The sequence below is a fragment of the Ovis aries genome, chromosome 1, assembly GCF_016772045.2.
Source record: "Ovis aries strain OAR_USU_Benz2616 breed Rambouillet chromosome 1, ARS-UI_Ramb_v3.0, whole genome shotgun sequence".
Classification (NCBI taxonomy): Eukaryota; Metazoa; Chordata; class Mammalia; order Artiodactyla; family Bovidae; genus Ovis; species Ovis aries.
In genome coordinates this window covers 166,730,039-166,752,749 of record NC_056054.1, presented here as the reverse complement: position 1 = coordinate 166,752,749, position 22,711 = coordinate 166,730,039, and the positions used below count along the sequence as shown (strand labels likewise).

The 22,711-nt window shown below is 35.7% G+C and overlaps 2 protein-coding genes across 24 annotated transcripts in view; one reads left to right on the top strand and one right to left on the bottom strand.

Moving 5' to 3' along the window:
- The window catches only part of SENP7 (SUMO specific peptidase 7), a 164,341-nt gene that overhangs the window by 139,524 nt on the left and 2,106 nt on the right, over positions 1-22,711 (top strand). For all 23 annotated transcript variants that reach the window (XM_060416974.1, XM_042232290.1, XM_060416902.1 and 20 more), the window contains 9 exons: positions 1,189-1,322; positions 2,686-2,802; positions 8,600-8,722; positions 14,297-14,389; positions 15,018-15,142; positions 16,119-16,171; positions 20,014-20,057; positions 20,149-20,217; positions 20,795-20,945. In XM_060416974.1, coding sequence (XP_060272957.1) covers positions 1,189-1,322; positions 2,686-2,802; positions 8,600-8,722; positions 14,297-14,389; positions 15,018-15,142; positions 16,119-16,171; positions 20,014-20,057; positions 20,149-20,217; positions 20,795-20,945 — 909 coding nt within the window. The remainder of the gene's footprint in view (positions 1-1,188; positions 1,323-2,685; positions 2,803-8,599; positions 8,723-14,296; positions 14,390-15,017; positions 15,143-16,118; positions 16,172-20,013; positions 20,058-20,148; positions 20,218-20,794; positions 20,946-22,711) is intronic.
- LOC101105553 (2-iminobutanoate/2-iminopropanoate deaminase) lies at positions 10,788-11,809 on the bottom strand. Its single transcript, XM_004022246.5, has one exon. The coding sequence runs from the start codon at positions 11,697-11,699 to the stop codon at positions 11,286-11,288; it is 414 nt and encodes a 137-aa protein (XP_004022295.1). The 5' UTR covers positions 11,700-11,809; the 3' UTR covers positions 10,788-11,285.

Genomic DNA, 22,711 nt, shown 5'->3' with positions numbered 1-22,711 from the left:
AAATAACTGACCAACAGTCTTAAAAAATACCGAGGTCATGAAAAATAAGGAAAGATGAAGGAATTGTAGGATCCTGAAACAAAAGAAACTTATTAGTGGAAAAAGTAGTAAAATCAAAGTCTGTAGTTTATAGTATCATACCAACTTTAATTTCTTAGTTTTGATAATTGTACTGTAGTTTTTAAAAAGATGTTAGTATTAGGGGAATCTGTGAGAGGCTTGCTAAATGCTAAGTCGCTTTAGTCATGTCCAGCTCTTTGAGACCCTATGGACTATAGCCTGCCAAGGTCCTCTATCCATGGAATTCTCCAGGCAAGAATACTGGAGTGGTTGCCATGCCCTTCTCCAGGGGATCTTCCCCACCTAGGGATCGAACTCACGTCTCTTATGTCTCCTGCATTGGCAGGTGGGTTCTTACCACTAGCACCACCTTAGAGGCTTGTTTATTGTAACTCTTTTATAAGTCTAAGATTATCTTGAAACAATTAATGGTAAGTTTTAAAATGCTGTATTTATTTTTATAGGAGGTTGTTAATATACTTATGGCTTATATATATCTCTGCCAAATACCCCCAGAAAGAAAAGTGTTTTTCTGTGATGGGGGCGTGTGCACACATACACACGCACTCACATGTGGGTTTGGTTACTTTAATCTGTTATTTTAAAGGTCTGTAGAAAGACACATTAGTGAAAGATAAGGTGTAAGACTTCACCACTGTCTTTTGCATAATATTGTGAAAATTTTGCTTGATAATTACACTATATATACAAATTTGTATCATAGTTTTCCATTTAATAATAAAATATCAGTTTATGTTTTTATAAACTCTTATCAGTCTTTTAAAAACATTCCTACTACTTATCACCTCTTTTGTTCATTTTGAACAGCACTGTTTTCAGATTCTAAAATTGTAAAACCCAGACCTATAAGTAACACTTCAGGTTAAACTTTGATCCATAGTACATTATCTTCTGCTCCAGAGTATTATTTTGATTTGATTGTATCTTTGTAGAAATTATAAGAGTATATGTGCCTATATATGTATATAACTCACTGGTGTGTATTTCTTTTAGTCCCATTTTCTCTTATAAGTCTAACTTCTGCTTTGTCATTTTGAGAGTTAATATGTATTTATATGGGTATAAGGAGATCTTTTACTTTGCCTTTTTTTTTTTTTTTTGGATCAGCCCTCAAATCCAGATACAGCCAAGCCTACTTACACCTTACTGCAGAAGCAAAGCAGTGGTTGCTACTCACTTTCTATTACTTCTAATCCAGATGAGGAATGGCGAGAAGTCAGGCACACTGGACCTGTTCAGAAGTATGTACTGTGTCATATCCTGTTTGTAATAGGTGGGCACATCAGTAGTTTTAATTCATGTTGCTGATTTTAAGTATTTTACCTTTTTAAATGTTTTCAGTTTTGCTTTCTTGCTGGCAGTTAATAATAGAAATAATCAAGAAAACAAGTCAATGCCACTTCACTTAGTTTTATGTTTTAAGAAGTCAGAAATGGTAGCCAAGATGTCAAATGTGTCAAAGCCTTTATTGAAAATATTTGAATATAAGTATATGGTTTTTAAGATTATATATCCCATATCTGAATATATGATAGGAAAAGAGAAATTGCTTACTAAAGTGTGCCTCAATTTCGGGTACTTTGAAGTTTATCAGAACTTCCCTTCGCAAGTTAGTTTCTTGACCATATTTGGGCTTTTTTGTGTCTTCTTATGGTAGTCAAGTAGAATAAGGGAATCTTTGCATTTGAGAATAATTTCTATTGCTCTTCATGATTCCTTTTCTCTGTTAAAAAACACACGGACAGCACAGGATAGGGCAATAGCCATTAAATAGTTATTATTATTTTATGACTTAAAAATTTCCCATATTATTTAATTTAGTGCAATGGTTATAAAGATTAAATTAATTGCAGTTGATTCTTACTTTCTTGAATCTTTCTAGTTCAACAAGTACATATTATACCTTTATTATTGACTATATTTGTGCAGTGAGTACCACCCTGTCTATTTCAAGATTATAGCCAGAATTCACAACTGCTCTTATTTCTGAACTTTAAGAGAGGGTACCAAAGAAAAAAATGCCTAACTAGTTGTCATTTTGTTTTCCACTTCTTTCTGGTTGTGATCTGATGGTTTATTTCCTTTATGTTCTCTTAAGTTTTATATTGTAAGCATGTTGTTATGGGAAACTTGCCTCCTAAGTTTTATATTGTAAGCATGTTGTTATGGGAAACTTGCCTCCTAAGTTCCCATGTTATTTCTTCATTGTCCAGCTGGTATAGACTAGTTACTAGTAGGAGAACATAGTTTTTGACTGCTGACTGTTTTAGTTTTGAGTATTCAAACTTAACAGTGGAAACTGGAACATAGTTAAATATTGTACAGAAGAGAGACATCCTCAGTGATAGTGAGATAACCTGTTGATTAGACAAAAACTGAGACTAGCCCACATGGGAAGGATTGGAAATGAAAAGATGCTCAGTGACAGTACTATTAGTAGCTTGTGAAAACAAAGAAAGGAAAATATTGTTGATTGTGTTGTGTCAAATATTTTTACCCTAAGATTTTAGTTATTGAATACTACTGCCCTGTATTGTCCCAAAGAACAAATTCCTTTGAGACTAGAGTTTTCATTATTAATATATTTTATTTTTATTTTTCAAGGTTGATTGTATATCCTCCACCACCTACTAAAGGGGGTTTAGGAGTAACTAATGAAGATCTGGAGTGCTTAGAAGAAGGAGAGTTTCTTAATGATGTAATCATTGATTTCTATCTTAAGTAAGTACAATGAAACATAATCATGTTATTATGTCATTTGTTTTACAGGTTTTGATGTGAATCTTAAAGTAAATATCTCTGAAATATTTTAACTCTAGCTGAAAATAACCCGCTAAAATTTCAGATTTGAAAAATTTTGTCTAGTGAAGTTTCCTAGTGTTGACAAGTTCAGTGTCATTCCTTTACTTCCCATAGATACTATATACTTCAGCAAGAGTTACTCTCGTTTCATTTGTTTTCATTTTTGTCATTTGCTTGCTGTTGATTGATACTTCTTTGACTGTTTTGTTGTTCAGTCACTAAGTCAGGTCCACCTCTTTGCAACCCCATGGACTGCAGCCCACCAAGCTTCTCTGTCCTTTACCATTCCTAGATTTTGCTCAAACTCATGGCCATTGAGTCAGTGATGCTTGATGCTTTGACTATAGTATTATTGACTAAAGTACTTACATAATGACAGATCACTTTGGGAACCAGGAAGAAACAACTGTATAGTTCTTTATATGTCCTTAAGTGCTGTAAAAGTTAACCAACATTTAAAAAAATCTATATCACTATTCTATTATAGTTTTCAATTTTTTATATAGCCAAGCTGAAGAAATTTATGAAGTTTTATAAACTTTCATGCAGTGATAATTTGTCTCTTGTCCTCATTTTGTACTATATCATTAGACCCACATTTCTAACACTTATTTTTCGAGATGTCTCCTGATTATTTCACTGACCGTTCCCAAATCAATTTATTGTCCTCATTTAATTTCAGCTCTATCATTTTAATAGTAGTGCTATCCTTATTCTAGTAAGGATAAGACTTAAATTCTCATGTTACCATCTACTGTTCATTGGACTTTGTAGAATGAATCTCTAGAAGTTCTTTTTGGGTCTTTTAAAAAATATCTTTCATGTATGTAGCTTTTGAATATATGGAATATAATTATTATATAATATCTTTTAAAATGTCTTTTTCTACTTATTCTAGCATCCTTCTCAGTTGTGGGTTGGTTTTAATTTGACTGATTTTTCTCCTCATTGAGTCATACTGTTCTTTTTTCTTCTTTGCATGTCTGATGATATTTTTACTGGATGCTGATATAGTCCTATAAATATTTTTGAATTTTGTTTTGAAGCAGATTATTTGGAAACTCTCTGCCATGACCTGTCCATATTGGGTGGCCCTACACAGCATGGCCCATAGTTTCATTGAGCTAGACAAAACTGTGGTCCATGTGATGAGTTTGGTTAGTTTTCTGTGATTGTGGTTTTTATTCTGTCTGCCCTCTGATGGATAAGGATAAGAGGCTTATGAAAGCTTCCTGATGGCAGAGATTGGCTGAGGGGGAAACTGGGTCTTGTTCTGATGGGCGGGGCCATGTTCAGTAAATCTTTAATCCAATTTTCTGTTGATGGGAAAGTCTGTGTTCCCTCCTTGTTGCTTGACCTGAGGCCAAACTATGGTAGAGGTAATGAAGATAATGGTGACCTCCTTCAAAAGGTCCTATGCATGCACTGCTGCACTCAGTGCCCCCGACCCTGTGCAGGCCACTGCCGACCTACGCCTCCTCCAGAGACTCCTGGACACTCATGGGCAAGTCTGGGCCAGTTTCTAGTGGAGTCACTCCTCCTTTCTCCTGGGTCCTGGTGCACACAAGGTTTTGTTTGTGCCTTCCAAGAGTCTGTTTCCCCAGTCCTGTGTAAGTTCTGGTGGTTCCATGGTGGGGCTAATGGCAACCTCCTCCAGGAGGGCTTATGCCATACCCAGGTTTGCTGCATGCAGAGCCCCTGTCCCTGGGGCAGGCCACTGCTGGCCCATATCTCCACAGGAGGCGCTCAGACACAGTTCTGGCTCAGTCTCTGTGGGTTGGGCATGCGTTTTGTGCACTTTCCAGGCCTGAGCAGCTCAGGCGACCAGGTTCTTGGCGAGCGCACTGTCCTAGGTGGGCCGTGTGTCTTAATCACCTCCTTGGTCCCGGCTGCTTGGTTTCCTGGATGTGCTGTGAGAGCACTATCTCAGATGTGCCATATGTCTCCTCTGGAGAGCTGATCTCAGGCTGCGACCCTCCTGGTGGCTGTCAACCATCCAGGATCTCAGGAAAACTTGGTTAGCATCTGGGAGCCTGCTCACAGTTTGGCGGAAGGTGCCGTCTCTGGGGTTTAGATTGCAGCAGCCCCTTGCCTTCTAGCTCTGGCTGTCTTTCTGCCTCCGGGCGGGGAGGGGCCCGTATGCAGCCAGCTATCTCTCCTTTGGTATTCACTCAATCCTTTGTTCTGTCAGCAGGCCAGGCTGTGCCTTAGGTTGTTAGGTTAGGGCCTTTTGAGGGAAAGTCCTTTTCCACAGTTGCGGTTAGGCTTGTATTCTGTGGGTTTTCTTTTTTCTCTCCTGGTTATGTTGCCTTCTGAGATTCCAAAACTCCCCACAGACCCACCTATGAGAAATCTGTATGCAGGTCAAGAAACAACATTTAGAACTGGACATGGAAAAACAGACTGGTTCCAGATTGGGAAAGGAATACATCAACACTGTATATTGTCATCCTGCTTATTTAACTTATATGCAGAGTACATCAGCAAAATGCTGGGCTGGGTGAAGCACAATGTGGAATCAAGCTTGCTGGGAAAAATATCAATAACCTCAGATATGCAGGTGACACTACCCTTATGGCAGAAAGGGAAGAAGAACTAAAGAGCCTCTTGATGAAAGTGAAAGAGGAGAGTGAAAAAGTTGGCTTAAAACTCAACATTCAGAAAACTAAGATCATGGCATCTGGTCCCATCACTTCATGGCAAATAGATGGGGAAACAATGGAAACAGTGACAGACTTTATTTTTCTGGGCTCCAAAATCACTGCAGATGGTGACTGCAGCCATGAAATTAAAAGATGCTTGCTCCTTGGAAGAAAAGCTATGACCAACCTAGACAGCATACTAAAAAGCAGAGACATTACTTTACCAACAAAGGTCTGTCTAGCCAAAGCTATGTTTTTTCTAATAGTCATGTATGCATGTGAGAGCTGGAGTATAAAGAAGCCTGAGTGCCAAAGAATTGATGCTTTGAACTGTGGTGTTGGAGAAGCCTCTTGAGAGTCCCTTGAACTGCAAGGAGATCTAACCAGTCCATCCTAAAGGAGATCAGTCCTGAATATTCATTGGAAGGACTGATGTTGAAGCTGAAACTCCAATACTTTGGCCACCTGATGCGAAGAACTGACTCATTTGAAAAGACCTTGATGCTGGGAAAGATTGAAGGTGGGAGGAGAAGGGGACGACAAAGGAAAAGATGGTTGGATGGCATCACCAATGCGATGGACATGAGTTTGTGTAGGCTCTGGGAGTTGGTGATGGACACGGAATCCTGGTGTGCTACAGTCCATGGGGTTGCAAAGAGTCAGACACGACTGAGAGACTGAACTGAACTGATTTGGAAACAGTTCATTGGTTTTAAACTCTTGCTTTTTAAGATTTATTAGATAAGACCAACAGATTAATCCCTACTACTGAGGAAAGACCCTTCTGAATACTGTACTCAGTTTCTCATGAATTATGAGGTTTTCCAGCCTGGCTGGTAGTAACAGGCAGTATTCCTGCAGTCTGCATGAATGCTGGGTACCATTCTCTCTACTTTTTTCAGATAGTTTTTTTTACAGTCTTAAGTGTCTTCCTTATGTACATGCAGTGATCAGTATTCTGCTAAATTCTTGTGGAGGATGCTCTGCATATGTTTGGAGTTTTCTGTCTATACTGCTTTTTCCTTTCCAGTATTCTGATCTGCAAACTCTTGCTGCGTTAGCAAGAGTCTTTTCTGACTCTCAGTATCTCCTAAACTCAGGGAGTCTACATCTTTCACCTGGGTTATTCCTTTCTGTGTTGTAATCTGAAATGTATCAAGGCAGTAAGATGAGGCATTTATGGAGCTCACCATCTCTCAAGGGTCAGTATTCTTTGTTGCTGATGTGCAGTGTTTTAAAAACTATTGCTCCATGTATTTTGTTTGATTTTTTTGCTTGTTTCAAATAGGAGTGTAAATCTGATCCTTCTTATTCCATCTGGGCTGGAAGTGAAGTTTCCATTATCACTGACTCTTCACCCTCTCTTTTCTACATACTCAGTTGCCCGAGTAGTAGATTTGGTCTCTCAAATTCATTTATCTTTCTTCTGCCATCGATCTTTTTAGTATACTTATCTTATCTAAATTAATTTTTTATATCCTTTGTCTTTGTTTTCTTATCTGTTAAGTGTATCATTACCACTATTATTATTCATAAGTGCAATTTATGAATGCAATTCTTCATGAATGCAATTCTCATTAGAAACTTTAATTAATTTCTTATTACCTGTCAAAGTGAGTTCAGTCAAGCATTTGAGTGTTTTGATAATATGACTCTAATCTGTCTTTTCTGCCATTTGCTGATAACCCTGTGCCTATTGCATAGTCCAGCAAAATTAAATTATAAACAGTCTACTAAACAAAGCCCATTCCTTAGTCACTCTTCTGCCTTAATGCCCTGTTACTCTTGCTTCATGGAATATTCTCCTCTTTATGCTAACGTGTTAAAATTTTATTCCCCTTTGAAATTTTACTCCCCTTCCTCACAAGTGTTACCTTCTTGAAAACCTTTTCTGATTAAACAGGTATTATTAACTCTCATAATACCTTTTTTGTGTCTCTTTTATGGTTTGTATAATATTTTGCCTTATTTTAAAGTTATTGGTGGCATTATGATGATTTTTCCTTCTAAAGGTTGAGCATCTTACATCTTACTAAGTTTTGTATCCCTAAGTAGTGCCAAATTTATATTTTGTGAGATATATTAGATCATCTTTGGTGTTAATTTTGATATATTTTATTGGAAGTAATTACTAAAACTTTATTTATAATTTGATTCTAAGAGTATTTTTCTATACTTCTTTTTCACTGAGGTGCCTGTATCTCTGTCTCTGAATTCTTTTCAGAGGGGATCCTATGTTAATTTTTTAAACTACTTCCTAATTATTTTTAAAATTGATGAATAGCTTTCAAGTAGGAAAGTGCACAAATTTTAAGTGTACAGCTCATGGATGTTCACATATATGTGTACCCATGTCATCATCATTCAGATTACGATAAAAGAATACTTGAAGCACACCAAAGGCATTCTTTGTTTCTCCTTTCACACAGTATATGCTGTGCATGACCACATTAAAAAAAATTCAAGCTGAGTTTGTCTTTTATGCTTTTTTTAAAAAAGCAATTGCAAGGTCATTTTTGAACATTTTTAAACTATTAACAATACCAGAGTTCTCTAAATATGAGAGATTTAATCACTAAGTGATTGAAATATAAGCTTGTGTTGAATTGTTTTATATGGAAATAGACTAAGGATTTAGCAATTAGTTGTATCTCAAGAGTTATTAAAGTTTCTCTAGATTTATTTAGGAATGTCATGGTTTCAGTTTTATATGTGATTGTATGATTTGATTAATATTTCCTTTTTACCCTCACTTTTCTGGGACCAACAACTTATGTTTTCCTCCTCTTATTTAATGTTGATAGTATAAATACCATACTTAGCTCATACTAGGAAATTAAGAAATACGTGTTAAGAAATGAATGAGAAAATGGAAAATTTCTGCTTTAATTGATCTTGATAGAAGATAAGATAGTTAAAAAACAACAAAAAAATTTGAAATGAGCGCAAACTGCAAGATTTCCTTGACTCTAATTGGACATATAAATGAAGATTTTCAGAACTCATAAAAGAATTGGAGGAAAACCAGGTAAAATAAAAAAATAACTTACTTTTGTGGTGTTGTTACTTTATAGGTATCTTATATTGGAGAAGGCATCAGATGAACTTGTTGAACGAAGTCATATTTTTAGTAGCTTTTTCTACAAATGCTTGACAAGAAAGGAAAATAATTTAACAGAAGATAATCCAAATCTTTCGTAAGTCAGTCTTCCAATATACTTAAGTTTTAAGAGGAAAGCATTATTATTTTGATGCTCCTAGCAAACTACCTTCTTACTGTATTTCCTAGAGTGAGCAGTGTTGCCACTTGTGCATGTCCTGGGCCTGTCTGTTCTGAAAGATATTTCTCACCCTTCCACTGTTCTGTTCCTCATCACAGAGAGGCTTACTCTTGCAGGTTGCATTTCCAATTGTACTGTTGGGAATATTGGAGGTTGGATGGCAAGGAAAGAAGATGTTAGGATGTTTCTTCCTTACCCTCTTTGCCTTGGTTAGTTATTTTGGTAGTGATTCTAGTTCATTTGTGGGCCCTTCTTTCACTGGACAGACCTGGGCCCTTCTTTCAGGACAGGCAGAGCTCTAACTTCTGTCTGGATCCACTACTTCTTCACTCTCCCCTTCAGCATTGGGTGTAGCATTGTCCTAGTATGCCCAGCTCTGGTTGCCTCACTGATTGCCTTTTGTGGCTTTGCACTTTTTCTGTCACCACTGTAGCCAATAATTTGCATTACATTTTATCTGTCTTAAATATATATGAAGATTTATGTTTTCCTGTTTGGACTCTCACTAACATACTACTATTTAATTAAACTGAGGTGACATTATAAAAAATACTATGTCTGTCCCCACAATTTAGCTGAATTTCTGTCCAAGTATTTTTGTTGATTAATTCCAAAACTTATAGAGCAGTGGTTCAGTTCAGTCACTCAGTTGTGTCCGACTCCCTCAGACCCCATGGACTGCAGCACGCCAGGCCTCCCTGTCCATCACCAACTCCCAGAGTCTACCCAAACTCATGTCCATTGAGTCAGTGATGCCATCCAACCATGTTATCCTCTGTCATCCCTTTCTCCTCCCACCTTCAGTCTTTCCCAGCATCAGGGTGTGAGCAGTGGTTAGGGACAGGCAAAAAAGAAGGAGGAGTGATTTTTTTAATCTTAGCAGTAACTTGAATAGTTGTGAGCAGAGAGCCATTTCATCTTTTTCCCCACCCCTAATACTCTGTGTGATAATCTGTGTGGTAGGTGTATGATAAAATTGTTTCTTTTTTTTTAAAAAAGTTAATGTAAACAGCTGTCTACCACTTTACAAGGTACATTTTTGTACATTATTTCTTCCCAAAACAGTGCTTTTAGATATGTAAGGCATTTTTCAGATGAGGAAGCAGGCCAATGAAGATTGTCAGAATTCTGATAAAGTGACAGAACTGATGGTACTTAAATCTTTATCTTTTAACCGTTAGTCCAGAGATGTTTTTGTTTTACTTGATGGCCTTCAATAAGATGGCTGTGAGAGTTGTTTCATCCCTTTAAAATAATAGAAGCAATAAGCAACTAAAAAGATGATTAAATGGGTAAACTGAGTTTGTTGTGTTTTTGGAGAAAAAGAATAGCAATAGAGAGAGTATTAACATTTATTGAGTACCTGCTTGGAACCAGCGCAGTGAACATAAGGTTATTGTTTGATTCTACATCAGTTCACAACAGTCTTATCTCATAAGACTAGAAGTTGGATATAACTTTCCAATTTCAAAGTTCAAGCTCTTTCTCTTATTTATAGTATTGCAGCTGTATAATTTATGGTCTAAATTGAAACACTTAAGTGAGTAAAAGGAGGATCTATTAATAGCTACTCTGGACAACCTGTCTATATTGGTTGTATATCTAGATAAACTGGAATGTGTGGTAAACTGGAATGTGTGGTCATCCATATTTTGAGTGTCTTTATAGGTTTGAAATCTGTGCTGGTAGACAAGGCCTTCCAGGATCAACTAAGGAGAAAATCACAGTATGAAAATACTGCTTATAGTTAGGGCTTATATATGGAGGGGAATATGTGGAAGGGGAGGATGTAGTAAACAAATTAGATATTTAACATTTCTCATGCCCTCCTCTTTTATTTTATGTGTATAGAAATTGATGGTTGGCACCCTACACTTAATCTTTTTTTTTTTTTTTAGTTTCCTCACTTTTATTTAGGTAATGTAATTTAATGCATACATTAAACTGTTAAAAAAAAATCAGTGAATGGAATCACACCAAGGAAAATCTGCATGCTATTTTATTTCCACTAGAAAAATATTATCTATATAAAATTTGGTCCAGTTTCTTCTCCTTTATCTCTGCCATTCAAATTTAAATGCTTGAGTTTTATTCAAGCAAAAATCACACATCTGACATAATGAAATACTTCCCATCATTAAATTAATAGGATTTAGTTGAATTAGGTGTTCTTTTTCTTACTTTTCAGGCACAGAAGCTCATCTTTCCTACATGTTATTTCCTTCAACTTTTATTCTTCTGAGTTAACTCAGTAAGGCATGTCTGTTTTCCCACATCCAGCAATACAAGTGTTACAGAAGTATAATCTGTAATATTAGTAACTAGATTCATCATTAACCTTCAATTCATATCATTTCCCTTATTATATGGTATTTCCATAATATTTTCAGATATTTCAACCTTAATACTTTCCAACAAGGATTAAGCCATTAGTTTAAAAATACTATTAAATTTCCAGACTAAATAACACTTGGCCCACTTAGAGTGATGCTGTCGTGAGAGGTCCTCGCACAGCTATTGCTTCGATCTCAACACGGCCTCCTTTGGGCAAAGCAGCAACCTGGTAAGCAGCTCTTGCTGGAAAACTACTCTGGAAATATTGTTTGTAGACATCATTGACAGCACTGAAGTCATTTATGTCAGCCAGCAAAACCGTTGCTTTTACCACATTCGTGAAGTCACAGCCTGCTGCTTTCAGAATTTCACCTATGTTTGTCAGAGCCTGTTTAGCCTCTTCTACCACCCCTCCTGGCACAAGCTGTCCACTTGCAGGGTCCATGCCTAGCTGTCCTGAAATGTAAATGGTCCTGTCGACTAACACAGCCTGACTGTAGGGACCAATGGCCGCAGGGGCTTTCGCGGTGCTGATTATCCTTCTGACCAAAGACGACATGGCTAACCCTTTTCCTTTGCTGCCCTTCGGAAACAACTACGCAGCACCCGGTTCTCGCTCGCGTTTCGCCTGACCAGCCGAGGCCAGCATCTCTGCTTTAAAGCATCGCCGGCCCTACACTTAATCTTTTGTGTTAAGATTACTAGTCAGTGTGGAGATTATGCAGTTGGGATACCTACCTAGAAACTGAGGAAATGAAAAGGTAGATTCTGCTGTATTGAAATTTTTTTTTGATTAAAAAATTAGAAAAAACTTAGATGTTATATGCCTGATCATATATAAACATAAGACAAAACTAAGTTAGATGAATGACTTCTTCCAGGGTAAGATAGATATTACATGTATCTTATGCATAATATATCTTCATATACACATACCCATATACATATGAACACATACATATACACCCACCAACACTCATACTAATGGTTGGCCAATGTGTATATAGTTAGTATTCACACAAAGAATCCCTACAAATTGACTTAAAAAAAAAAAAAAGAATGCAGAAACAAACCTGCGAGGGATACAAACCATAATTTATGGGCAGTGAATCCTACAGGAAGCTCAAGCTATTAATGTTAAGAAATAGCAGACTAAATGATAAACACAGTCATTGCTGTGGTTTATGAGATTCAGCAAGATCCACTCCTGTCCATCTCCCTAAACTCATCTCATGACATTCTCTCCCTTCATTTACTATACTTCAGCTCAGCCTGCCTCCTTCTAGTTTTTGAATCTGCTAAGCTCTTTGCTGTTTTCTGACAGAAATTTCTTCTCCTGGCACTTTTTTTTTTTCCCCTCTCCTGGTACTTTTTAGTTTATTTTAAAACTATTTCTAATAATTTTTATGTTTTTTTTTTTTTCTTTTCAGTTTCCCATTCTAAAATATAAGCTCCATAAGGTCAGGGACGGCATCTGTCTTTTTTTCTACTCTACCTGGTACATTTTGCTCAGTTCTTAGAACATACTAAGAACTCAAAACAAAAGATAATAATGTATGTTATTGAACAGGGAGAGAACTGTTAGACATTTAATTGAGAATTTTCCAGTTAGTTAGGAACAGAGAGTAAGAGATTATATTGTGGCCCTATATTCCCTCTTATCATCCTTGCTCCATCCACTGTCTGATGTATTCCCAGTGACGTAAGGTTAGCATAATCAGGAAATTTATCAAATACCAACATAAAACAAAAGAAAACCAGCTGTCTCTTTTAAGATTTTTCAAATGGAAAACAAAGAGATTCTGTACTAGGTAAAAATAATTATTTATAGTCATTGTAATGGTTGGATCACTTTGAAATAAGAAAATTGGTAAACATATGACTCATTATTTTACAAAATTGTTCTTTTGCATAGTGTCTGATTCCTACCACATCTTTTAGCCTGTTCTAGATTCCATTTTACTCCCAACATCTACTCCTGTGAGTTTGGTTAGATATTCTCATGACAGGGATAGAGCAAAGATGTCTGTTTCCTGTGTTACTTGGTATATAAATATGTAAGAACAAACCATGGTTTGTTTAATTTTCTAACTAAAAAGAGGTCCTTCCTGGGACTGAGCCAAATGTCATACCATAACCTCCTTTATGCAACTGTGAAATGCCATCCCTTTCCTAGAACCTTTTTTGACATCCAAACTTGGTTTGATATCTTCCTTCTTTAACTCCCTAATGACATAAAGAAAAGGAACTATTATTCGTGTGTCCCAACCTTTTTCTTGATGGTTTTCTTAGATGCCATCACCATAATTCATTTGTATCCCTTATGAAACTTACATTTTAGTTATTTATTGTAGTCTTTTTTTCTGTCTTCATTATTTTGTAAATTCCTTTAGGGCAGTGTGAGTGATTTTCATTATTCTTAGGAATCCAATATTTATCAAAGAAATAAAATAAAAGATGGATGGTGCATATGCTTAACTCATTGTCCTATGATGTTCTTTTTTTTTTCTTTGATGTGGACCATTTCTAAAGACTTTATTGAATTTGTCACACTATTGCTTCTATTTTATGTTTTGGTTTTTTGGCCAGGAGGCATGTGGAATCTTAACTCCCAGACCAGGGATCGAACCTGCATCCTCTGCATTGGAAAGCAAAGTCTTAACCACTGAACTGCCAGGGAATTCCTTGTCCTATAATATTTTTATAAATGAGATAAAGGAAGAAGAGTTTCATCTTTAAAAATTTAAGAATATATACCTCATCCCTCCTTTTCCGTTAAGTTTTAACAACTCCCTCATCACACATACAACATTTAGACAGTTTTGTTAAGGTTTAATGATAATATTTTATATCAGAATAAATAGGTATAGCTGTTCATGTTCAGTTGTTCAGACACTTTTAGAATCTCTAGAGCATTTTATGAATTGCTGCCTTTCTCTTATCCATTATTTTATGTTTATAAATAGTGGTCATATTTAAAAACGGCCAGATGTTAATAAAAGCACATTTTCCAGTCTGTTAAATATTATGTATCTTGAAGAAGATGGTTAAATAAACTAAAACTAGCATTTCTCAGTGTATAAAATGACTCTTGAAATTTTTATCTTAAATTTTGAATTTTTTGTCTACCAAATATATCTATCTTTTTATTCCCAGAATGGCTCAGAGAAGACATAAGAGAGTAAGAACATGGACTCGTCACATAAACATCTTTAACAAAGATTACATCTTTGTGCCTGTAAATGAGTCGTGAGTATTTCAGATTATTATTTTTTCTAAATTGGAGCATGGAGAAAAGTACTTTGTGCATTTTTTAGATTAGTAATCAGTAAAAAAGTATGGATATATCAATCAAGGTGTTATGTTTAAATTTTTTTCTAAGGAAGTAGCTAAAATAAATGAGATTATTTATCTTGGATTTTGGTTTGACAGTGCTTATGTTGTATATAGTGAAAAAAATAAAATGACAAATGCCCACAAGACTATAATGACTGAGGCACAGAGTTTTTTTTTTGGAGGTGAAGGGTACTCAAGAAAAGATTTTCTAAACAAAAAAGGAAAAGCATTCAGTGTGAATCTTCAAATATTTAAGAGAACAAACTCTTTAAGCACTAGATGATGCTGTAAGTCTGTTTATTTATTAAAGCAGATCCTCAGCAGGAAATATTAATTATATAAAAGTAAGTTTGAATTACTCAGATTTTACCCTAAGAAGTCTTAGTACTTTTTAAATTAGTTGTGAAATGTTTGTTCAGATATTACAGTGAACTTCTTCAGAATTAATATGTGTCATACCCACCTTCTCAGCTATCGTTCTAGAACATATTCTTCTGTATTGCTTAGATTTTGTGTTAAGATTATATTTCTTTTTCAACAGGTCTCACTGGTATCTTGCAGTCATTTGTTTTCCATGGTTAGAAGAAGTTGTGTATGAAGATTTTCCACAGACTATATCCCGGCACTCCCAGGCTGAGGAGTCCCACCATGACAGCACAACAATAGGTGATAAACTTAATGTGGATCATATTTTTAATAATGACGGCAAAAGTGAAATGATTTTAGAGAACAATATGAGGTTGAAAGATAGTATAGATAGTACAATTATTTCTTATCATTTAGTTTATTAGAAGAAATGTCTGAAATTTTCATGATACCCAGACTCATGTATAAACAAAATGTAATTTTCAAGTTATACTGTTATATCATAGCACTTTTTATAAAATATTCTTGCTAAGAATTCATATCATGTATCTTCAGGCATAACTTGAAATCTACCCTTTTTCTCTTTCTCTTGGTATAAATCAAGACTGGTCGTGTTGACACTTGTAATTTGACTAGGTAATATAGGGGTCTCTTTCCTCCATGATTTTTGTGTTGCAACCCAGATAGATCTTAAGTAGGTAAATAAGCCTACTTTATTTGAGAAAAAAATCAAACTATATTTTATAGCTGTAGCCTAAGCAGCAAGCAGAATTAATATTAGTCATTAACATTAATACTAGCCAAAGCCTGTATCTTTCATGGGAAAAGAAAAACTGAAAAATTTAGTAACTGATTATTTTCAATTTTGTCTAATTCTCCTGTGCTGTAAAAGTGTATTTATGCAACACCCTATGATCATATGTTGGAAGAATTATTATTAGATGAATTAATGGTCCTCTGCATTAAAACAGCAGAGATTTTGATAAATGAGCATTCTATGAAGGTTGTCTTTTTATAGGAAACTGGCCCGGCTAACTGGTATTTCAAGATTTGGTGGTAGGGTTTATGTATTGTCTCATGACAGCTAATTAAGCATTGTCTGTTTTAACTATCACTTGGATTTTTTTGTAATATTAACCATTAAAAAAAATTGAGTAGTTCCCAGATATTCTTTTTCCTTTAACTACTAGTGTGCATACACATTACAGTTTTTATCCCACTACTTTGTAGTAGACATAAAATAAACACACATAACTGCTTTGTTATTTCTAACTAGATAATGATCTGCATACTTCTTCAGCACTGTCCTCAGGTACAGAAGATTCTCAAGTAAGTGTGTTTTTATAAATGTGAAGGGAGGAAAACTCATGAATATAACAATTCTCTCTCTCAAATAAGGCATAGCTAGGCAGGCTATGACAGATACAGGTGGACCATATGATTAAATTATGCTGATTTATGATTCTTTGATTTATTTTGTTGGTATAGGAAAGAGATCAAGGGAAATTGTCTTTCTTTTTGTATCTGTTTATCTTTAACTTCCTAGATTCATTTGTTTAGTAGTTTATCTGATCATCTTGGTCAGCTAATTTTCTAATTTCTGTGGGAAAATGTACTTTTATTCTTCATCATTTCATCAGTTTTTGCAATAATTGTTGTTCAATTGCTGTCATATCCGACTCCTTATGATCCTGTGGACTACAGCATGCCAGGCTTCCCTGTCCTTCACTATCTCCCAGACTTTGCTCAAATCCATGTCCATTGGGTTGGTGATACTATCCAACTATCTCATCCTCTGTTACCTCCTTCTCTTCCTGCCCTCAGTCTCTCCCAGCATCAGGGTCTTTTTTAGTGAGACAGCTCTTTGTATCAGTTGGTCAAAGTATTGGAGTTTCAGCTTCAGTATCAGTCCTCCAATCGATATTCAGGGTTGATTTCCTTTAGGATTGATTGGTTGGATCTCCTTGCAGTCCAGGGACTCTCAAGAGTCTTGTCCAACAACGCAATTCAAGAGCATCAATTTTTCAGTGCTCAGCCTTCTTTGGGCTTCCCTTGTGGCTCAGCTGGTAAAGAATCCGCCTGCAATGTGGGAGACCTGGATTCGATCCCTGGGTTGGGAAGATCCCCTGGAGAAGGGAAAGGCTACCCACTGCAGTATTCTAGCCTAGAGAATTCCATGGACTGTATAGTTCATGGAGTTGCGAAGAGTCTGACACGACTGAGTGGCTTTCACTTTCAGCCTTCTTTAAGTTCCTGCTCTCACATCTGTACATGACTGCTGGAAAAACCATAGCTTTTTGTCAGCAAAGTGTTGTCTCTGGTTTTAATACACTGTGTAGGTTTGTCTAGCTTTCCTTCCAAGGACCAAGTGTCTTTTCATGGCTGCAGTCACCATCCACAGGGATTTTGGAGCCTAAGAAAAGAAAATCTGGCACTGTTTCCACTTTTTCCTCTTCTGTTGCCATGAAGTGATGGGACCAGATGCCATGATCTTAGTTTTTTGACTGTTGAGTATAAAGCCAGCTTTTTTACTCTCCTCTTTCACCTACATCAAGAAGCTCTTTAGTTCTTCACTTTCTGCCATTAGAGTCGTATTATTTGCATATCTGAGGTTGTTGATATTTTTTCCTGACTGTCTTGATTCCAGCCTGTGATTCATCCAGTCCAGCATTTCATATGATGTATTCCTCATAGAAGTTAAATAAGCAGGGTGACAGTATACAGCCTTGACATACTCCTTTCCCAATTTTGAACCATTCTGTTGTTCCATGTCCAGTTCTGACTGTTGCTTCTTGACCCTCATATAGGTTTCTCAGAAGACAGGTAAGGTGGTCTGGTATTCCCATGTCTTTAAGAATTTTCCATAGTCAAAGGCTTTTTGCATAGTCAATGAAGCAGAAGTGAATGTTTTTCTGGAATTCCATTGCTTTCTCTAAGATCCAACGAATGTTGGCAATTTGATCTCTGTTTCCTCTGCCTTTTCTAAATCCAGCTTGTACATATGGAAATTCTCAGTTCACATACTCCTGAAGCCTAGCTCAAAGGGTTTTGAGCATTACGTTCCTAGCATGTGAAATGAATGCAATTGTGTGATAGTTTGAACATCTTTGGCATTGCCCTTCTTTGGGATTGTGTTGAAAACTTGACTTTTTCCAGTCCTGTGGCTACTGCTGAGTTTTCCAGATTTGCTGACATATTGAGTGAGCACTTTAACAGCATCATCTTTTAGGGTTTGAAATAGCTCAACTGGAATTCCATCACCTCCACTAGCTTTGCTCATAGTAATGCTTCCTAAAGCCCACTTGACGTCACACTCCAGGTTTTCTGTTCCTAGGTGAGTGACCACACCATCATGGTTATACAGGCCATTAATCCAGGTCATTAAGACCTTTTTTTTGTATAGTTCTGTGTATTCTTGCTGCTGCTCCTTAATCCCTTCTGCTTCTGTTAGGTCCTTACTCTTTCTTTTTTCATGCCCATTGTTGCATGAAATGTTCTCTTGGTATCTCCAATTTTCTTGAAGAGATCTCTAGTCTTTCCCATTCTGTTGTTTCCCTTTATTTCTTTGTATTGGTTACATAAGAAAGCTTTCTTATCTCTCCTTAGGATTTTCTGGAACTCTGCATTCAGTTGGGTATATCTTTCTCTTTTCCTCTTGCCTTTTGCTTCTCTTCTTTTCTCAGCCTCCTCAGAAAACCACTTTGCCTTCTTGCATTTCTCTTTCTTTGGGATGGTTTTGGTCACCACCTCCTATAAAATATTTTACATTCCACTTTCTATTTTTATAAATTGTTGGTAAAAATCATTCAAAGTAGACTCACAGTTAATCCATATGACTTCTGTGGCTAAGATAGTTACTGTTAACTTTTCTTCAAATGGAGCTCCAAACTGATATTTATGATCTAGATCTGGTATCTTAATTGTTTAAGGTAGTCACCTAATTATTTTTTATACGTACAGATAGCAGTAGCCTCGCTGGCAAAGGCTTATGTCTTTATTGTCACTGGAACAGAGTGGGCAGAAGGAAGGTTTTCTTCTTTAATGTCATGGTGGCGGAATAGGGGAGTTTTTTCTTGGTTCTAGAGCCAGGTTTCCCAAACTGAGTTCTGTTTTAAGATGCATTTATGATAAAAAGGATTTTAAAGTCAGTTATGCTGAGTAAATCCTGTGTTCTATTTCCCTCCTTGAGATTTACTGTTATATTAGCATAGTAAAGATAACTGAGAAGTTCTGCATATCAAAGAAAGTTTGACCTATTGATTCTTAAATTTATCAGCAAAAATAACAAAATACCCCATCTCTTGTCCTTGAAAGTGAAAGTGAAAAGTTGCTCAGTTGTGTCCAACTCTTTGCAACCCATAGACTCTACCGTTCATGAAATTCTCCAGGCCAGAATACTGGAGTGGGTAGTCTTTCTCTGTTCCAGGGGATCTTCCCAACCCAGGGATCAAACCCAGGTCTCCCACATTGCAGGCGGATTCTTTACCAGCTGAGCCACAAGGGAAACCCTCTCTTGTCCCTTAATATACATTAATACTTTGCTTCTTGTGCTTCAAAGGGAAGAAGTCTGTCTCTACTGACTTCATTTACTCAGTTAAGAAAATGTGATTAAGGACAGATTCAATTAACTTGTTTATCTTTGTTTAAGATGGCAACTCTGAATACAAGTAATTTAAGTTCCAGTTTGTTTTTTAGGCTATTTTAAAGCTCCATAACTTCTTAAGGTCACATGTAAAAGCTTATAAACTCTTTCACCAGTGACAGAAAATAATAGATTTTAAAAATGAATTTGGCAAAAAAAAAAAAAAGAATTTGGCTTACTTGAGATGATGAAAGAAAGGTGAAGGTGAAGTCGCTCAGTCGTGTCCAACTCTTTGCAACCCCGTGGTAACCTACTAGGCTTCTCCGTTCATGGGATTCTCCAGGCAAGAATACTGGAGTGGGTTGCCATTTCCTTCTCCAGGGGATCTTCCTGACCCAGGGATCGAACCCGGGTCTCCCACATTGGAGGCAGACGCTTTAACCTCTGAGCCACCAGGGAAGCCCGAGATGATGAAAAGAATTCTCATTTGAAATTTTAAAGTTATTTTAAACATTTTTTAAAATGACTGAAAATTTATTTATTCAAACTAGCTTTAATTTCAAAGTCATAAAAATTCATGTTATTTCAGAGTCCTGAGATGAATGTGACAGTACCAAAGAAGATGTGTAAAAGGTGCGTACATGCTGTAACACATATTTCAGATATTTATGTTTACTTCATATACAAATACTTACCTCTTGATTTCTTTCTTTGCTTTTCATAGGCCATGCATTCTCATACTAGATTCTTTGAAAGCTGCTTCTATACAAAACACAGTTCAGAATTTACGGGAGTAAGTAATGATGATTTTACTATAAGCTCAATAATTGGTAAGTTGCCTTAAGAATTACTTAAAAGATTAGATCAGAAGTTATATTTTATTATGTACTTAGGTGAGGTCTATAGATTTAATTAATAATAACCCCATTATATATAAAACATTTCTCAAGGATTTACATCGAAAATAAATTTGAAATTCATATTCACAATTGAACAAAAGTAACACTTTAGAAAAAAAAAAACTCTTTCACATTCTTATTTTGTGTGTGTGTTGGTAATTTTAAAATTTGCTATAGGATCTGGAAAAAACTAGCAACTAAAGTTTACTTTGTAAATATAAGTGACTTATGTTTTATGAGTTGTAAAAGTTGAGTTGTTGAAAAAAGTCTAGTTTTTAGTGTGAAACTCAGATGATTTTATTAGCATTTTTGAAGCCTCACAAGTTATAATTTGTGCTGTTAAGGTTTAAGTCTTTTGAAATGTGTCTGGAGGCAACATATTTGGCAGCAGATGTTTTTACATCTTTGTGAAAGTTTACATAATAGTAAAGAAATTTCTATTCAAGTCACTCTACTTTTTGTTGATTTAAGGTATTTAGAGGTAGAATGGGAAGTTAAACGAAAAACTCATCGTGAATTCAGCAAAACAAACATGGTGGACTTGTGCCCTAAAGTTCCTAAACAGGATAATAGCAGTGATTGTGGTGTATATTTACTGCAATATGTGGAAAGCTTCTTTAAGGTATGTAAAGATATAAATAAATTTTTTATTCACAGTTACTAACATATAATCACAAATTACTGGGCAAGCAAAGAAGCAGGAAAATGTTAGAGGTAATCAAGAAAGAAAAAAAAAAAGGGCATAGAACCTTATATAACCCAAATATTGGAAATAAAAAGATAAGAACTTTAAAATAATTTGATTGATTTATTGGAGAAAATAGTCAAAGATGAACAAAATGGGTGAAAATGGAATCTGCTTTTTTAAAAAAATGTTGAGTGGACATTCTAGAACTGAAAGTACATACTGATATATCTGAAATTAAGACTTATTGGATGGGTTTAATAGCACACTGAATACAGCAGAAGACAGGATTAGGGAACTTTAAAAAAAGGACACTAGAAAGTATCCCACTGTAGCTAAGAAAGGAAAAAGAATGTAAAGAAGAGAGCAGTGCAAAAGAGACAAGTGTGGTACAGTTAAAAAGTCTAATTTACATATAATTGGAATCGCAGATGGATTCAAGGCAGAGAGAGAATAAGACAGACAAATTTGAAGAAAAATTTCAAGACCAAAGACTTGTGTATTGAAGAATCTCATAAAACCATCAGCTACATAAGTACAGTGACAAGAATGGGTATTATTTTCTAGCTTGTCAGAGATTCTATAGGAACTGTAGCAACATTAAAAAGAGTTTTAAATAGCAAGGAATCACTCTTTTTTTTTTTTTTTTTGAACTGTTAGCTTAATATTTCAGTTATAGCCAGTATTATTTATGAAGATGGCTGTAGAAACAGGGTGTTTTTAACCAGAGGCTTGTTTAGATAATCCTTAAATGTATTTTCAAAGCATGAAAGTTATAGTATGCAGGTATAACTTTTGGTATAATTGGGGAGAATTGATTATAGTAGAAGATGGCATACATTATGGAAACCACTAAATGTGTTATTATGGGTTTTTTTTTTCCTGTCTTCTACGCTGGAACTGCCTTATAGGATGACAATTCTGATTTTCTAATATTCTTTCCAAAGAGATTTGATTTTGTTTTCAGATTATCCGGAGTGTCTTATTACATAACATATTCTGAATCTGCTATATAATTCTACTTTATGTAGCCCCAGTCTGTAGAGTATACTTCTCATTTAGGTTGTAGCACCACTTAAAATTCCTAGGGGTTGGCGAACTCAAAAAGCTAAACCTTGTGTTTCACAGATTTGTGCACTAATATAACAGACTGTGGGTGGAAGAAAATAGGTTTCAGGTTGATCACTCAAAACCTGTGGAACTTTGTAACAAGGCCTAAGAAAAACAACATTAATTCTTATAAAAATAGTTGCACAGATAAATCTCCACTGACATACGCTCCTAGAATCACAGTCAGCCCATCATTTCAGCTTTAAACCCTGGGATTCTTAATTTCCTTTTTAAGTCCTTCTTACGTCTAGCTTCTAATAGTTTCATCAAATTTATAAACATGATCTAGGGTAGTCTTCAGCATTTATTTGTTTATTTTCTTGAAGACAGGCAGAATTGTCTTTGCAGTTGCAACTTCCTTGTTAAAATTAACATAATGGAAAATGAAGCAGTTCTTGAAACCATTAAATTGGCTGTTTTCTTAGACTAAAAGAAGGTACTTCTGTAGAATTTTCTGTTTTTTTATCTGAGATTCTTCATTTACTGCTGGCCTTTCTCTTTGTTTTAATACAAAATAGTAACATGTTGAAGAAGATTGTGTTCAAACCAACCTGACTTCTATGTTGTACTGAATCATTGTTTACTAATTCTGT

Coding starts and splice junctions, on each gene's coding strand:
- LOC101105553 (XM_004022246.5), bottom strand. CDS start 11,699: ATGTCGTCTTTGGTCAGAAGGATAATCAGCACCGCGAAAGCCCCTGCG.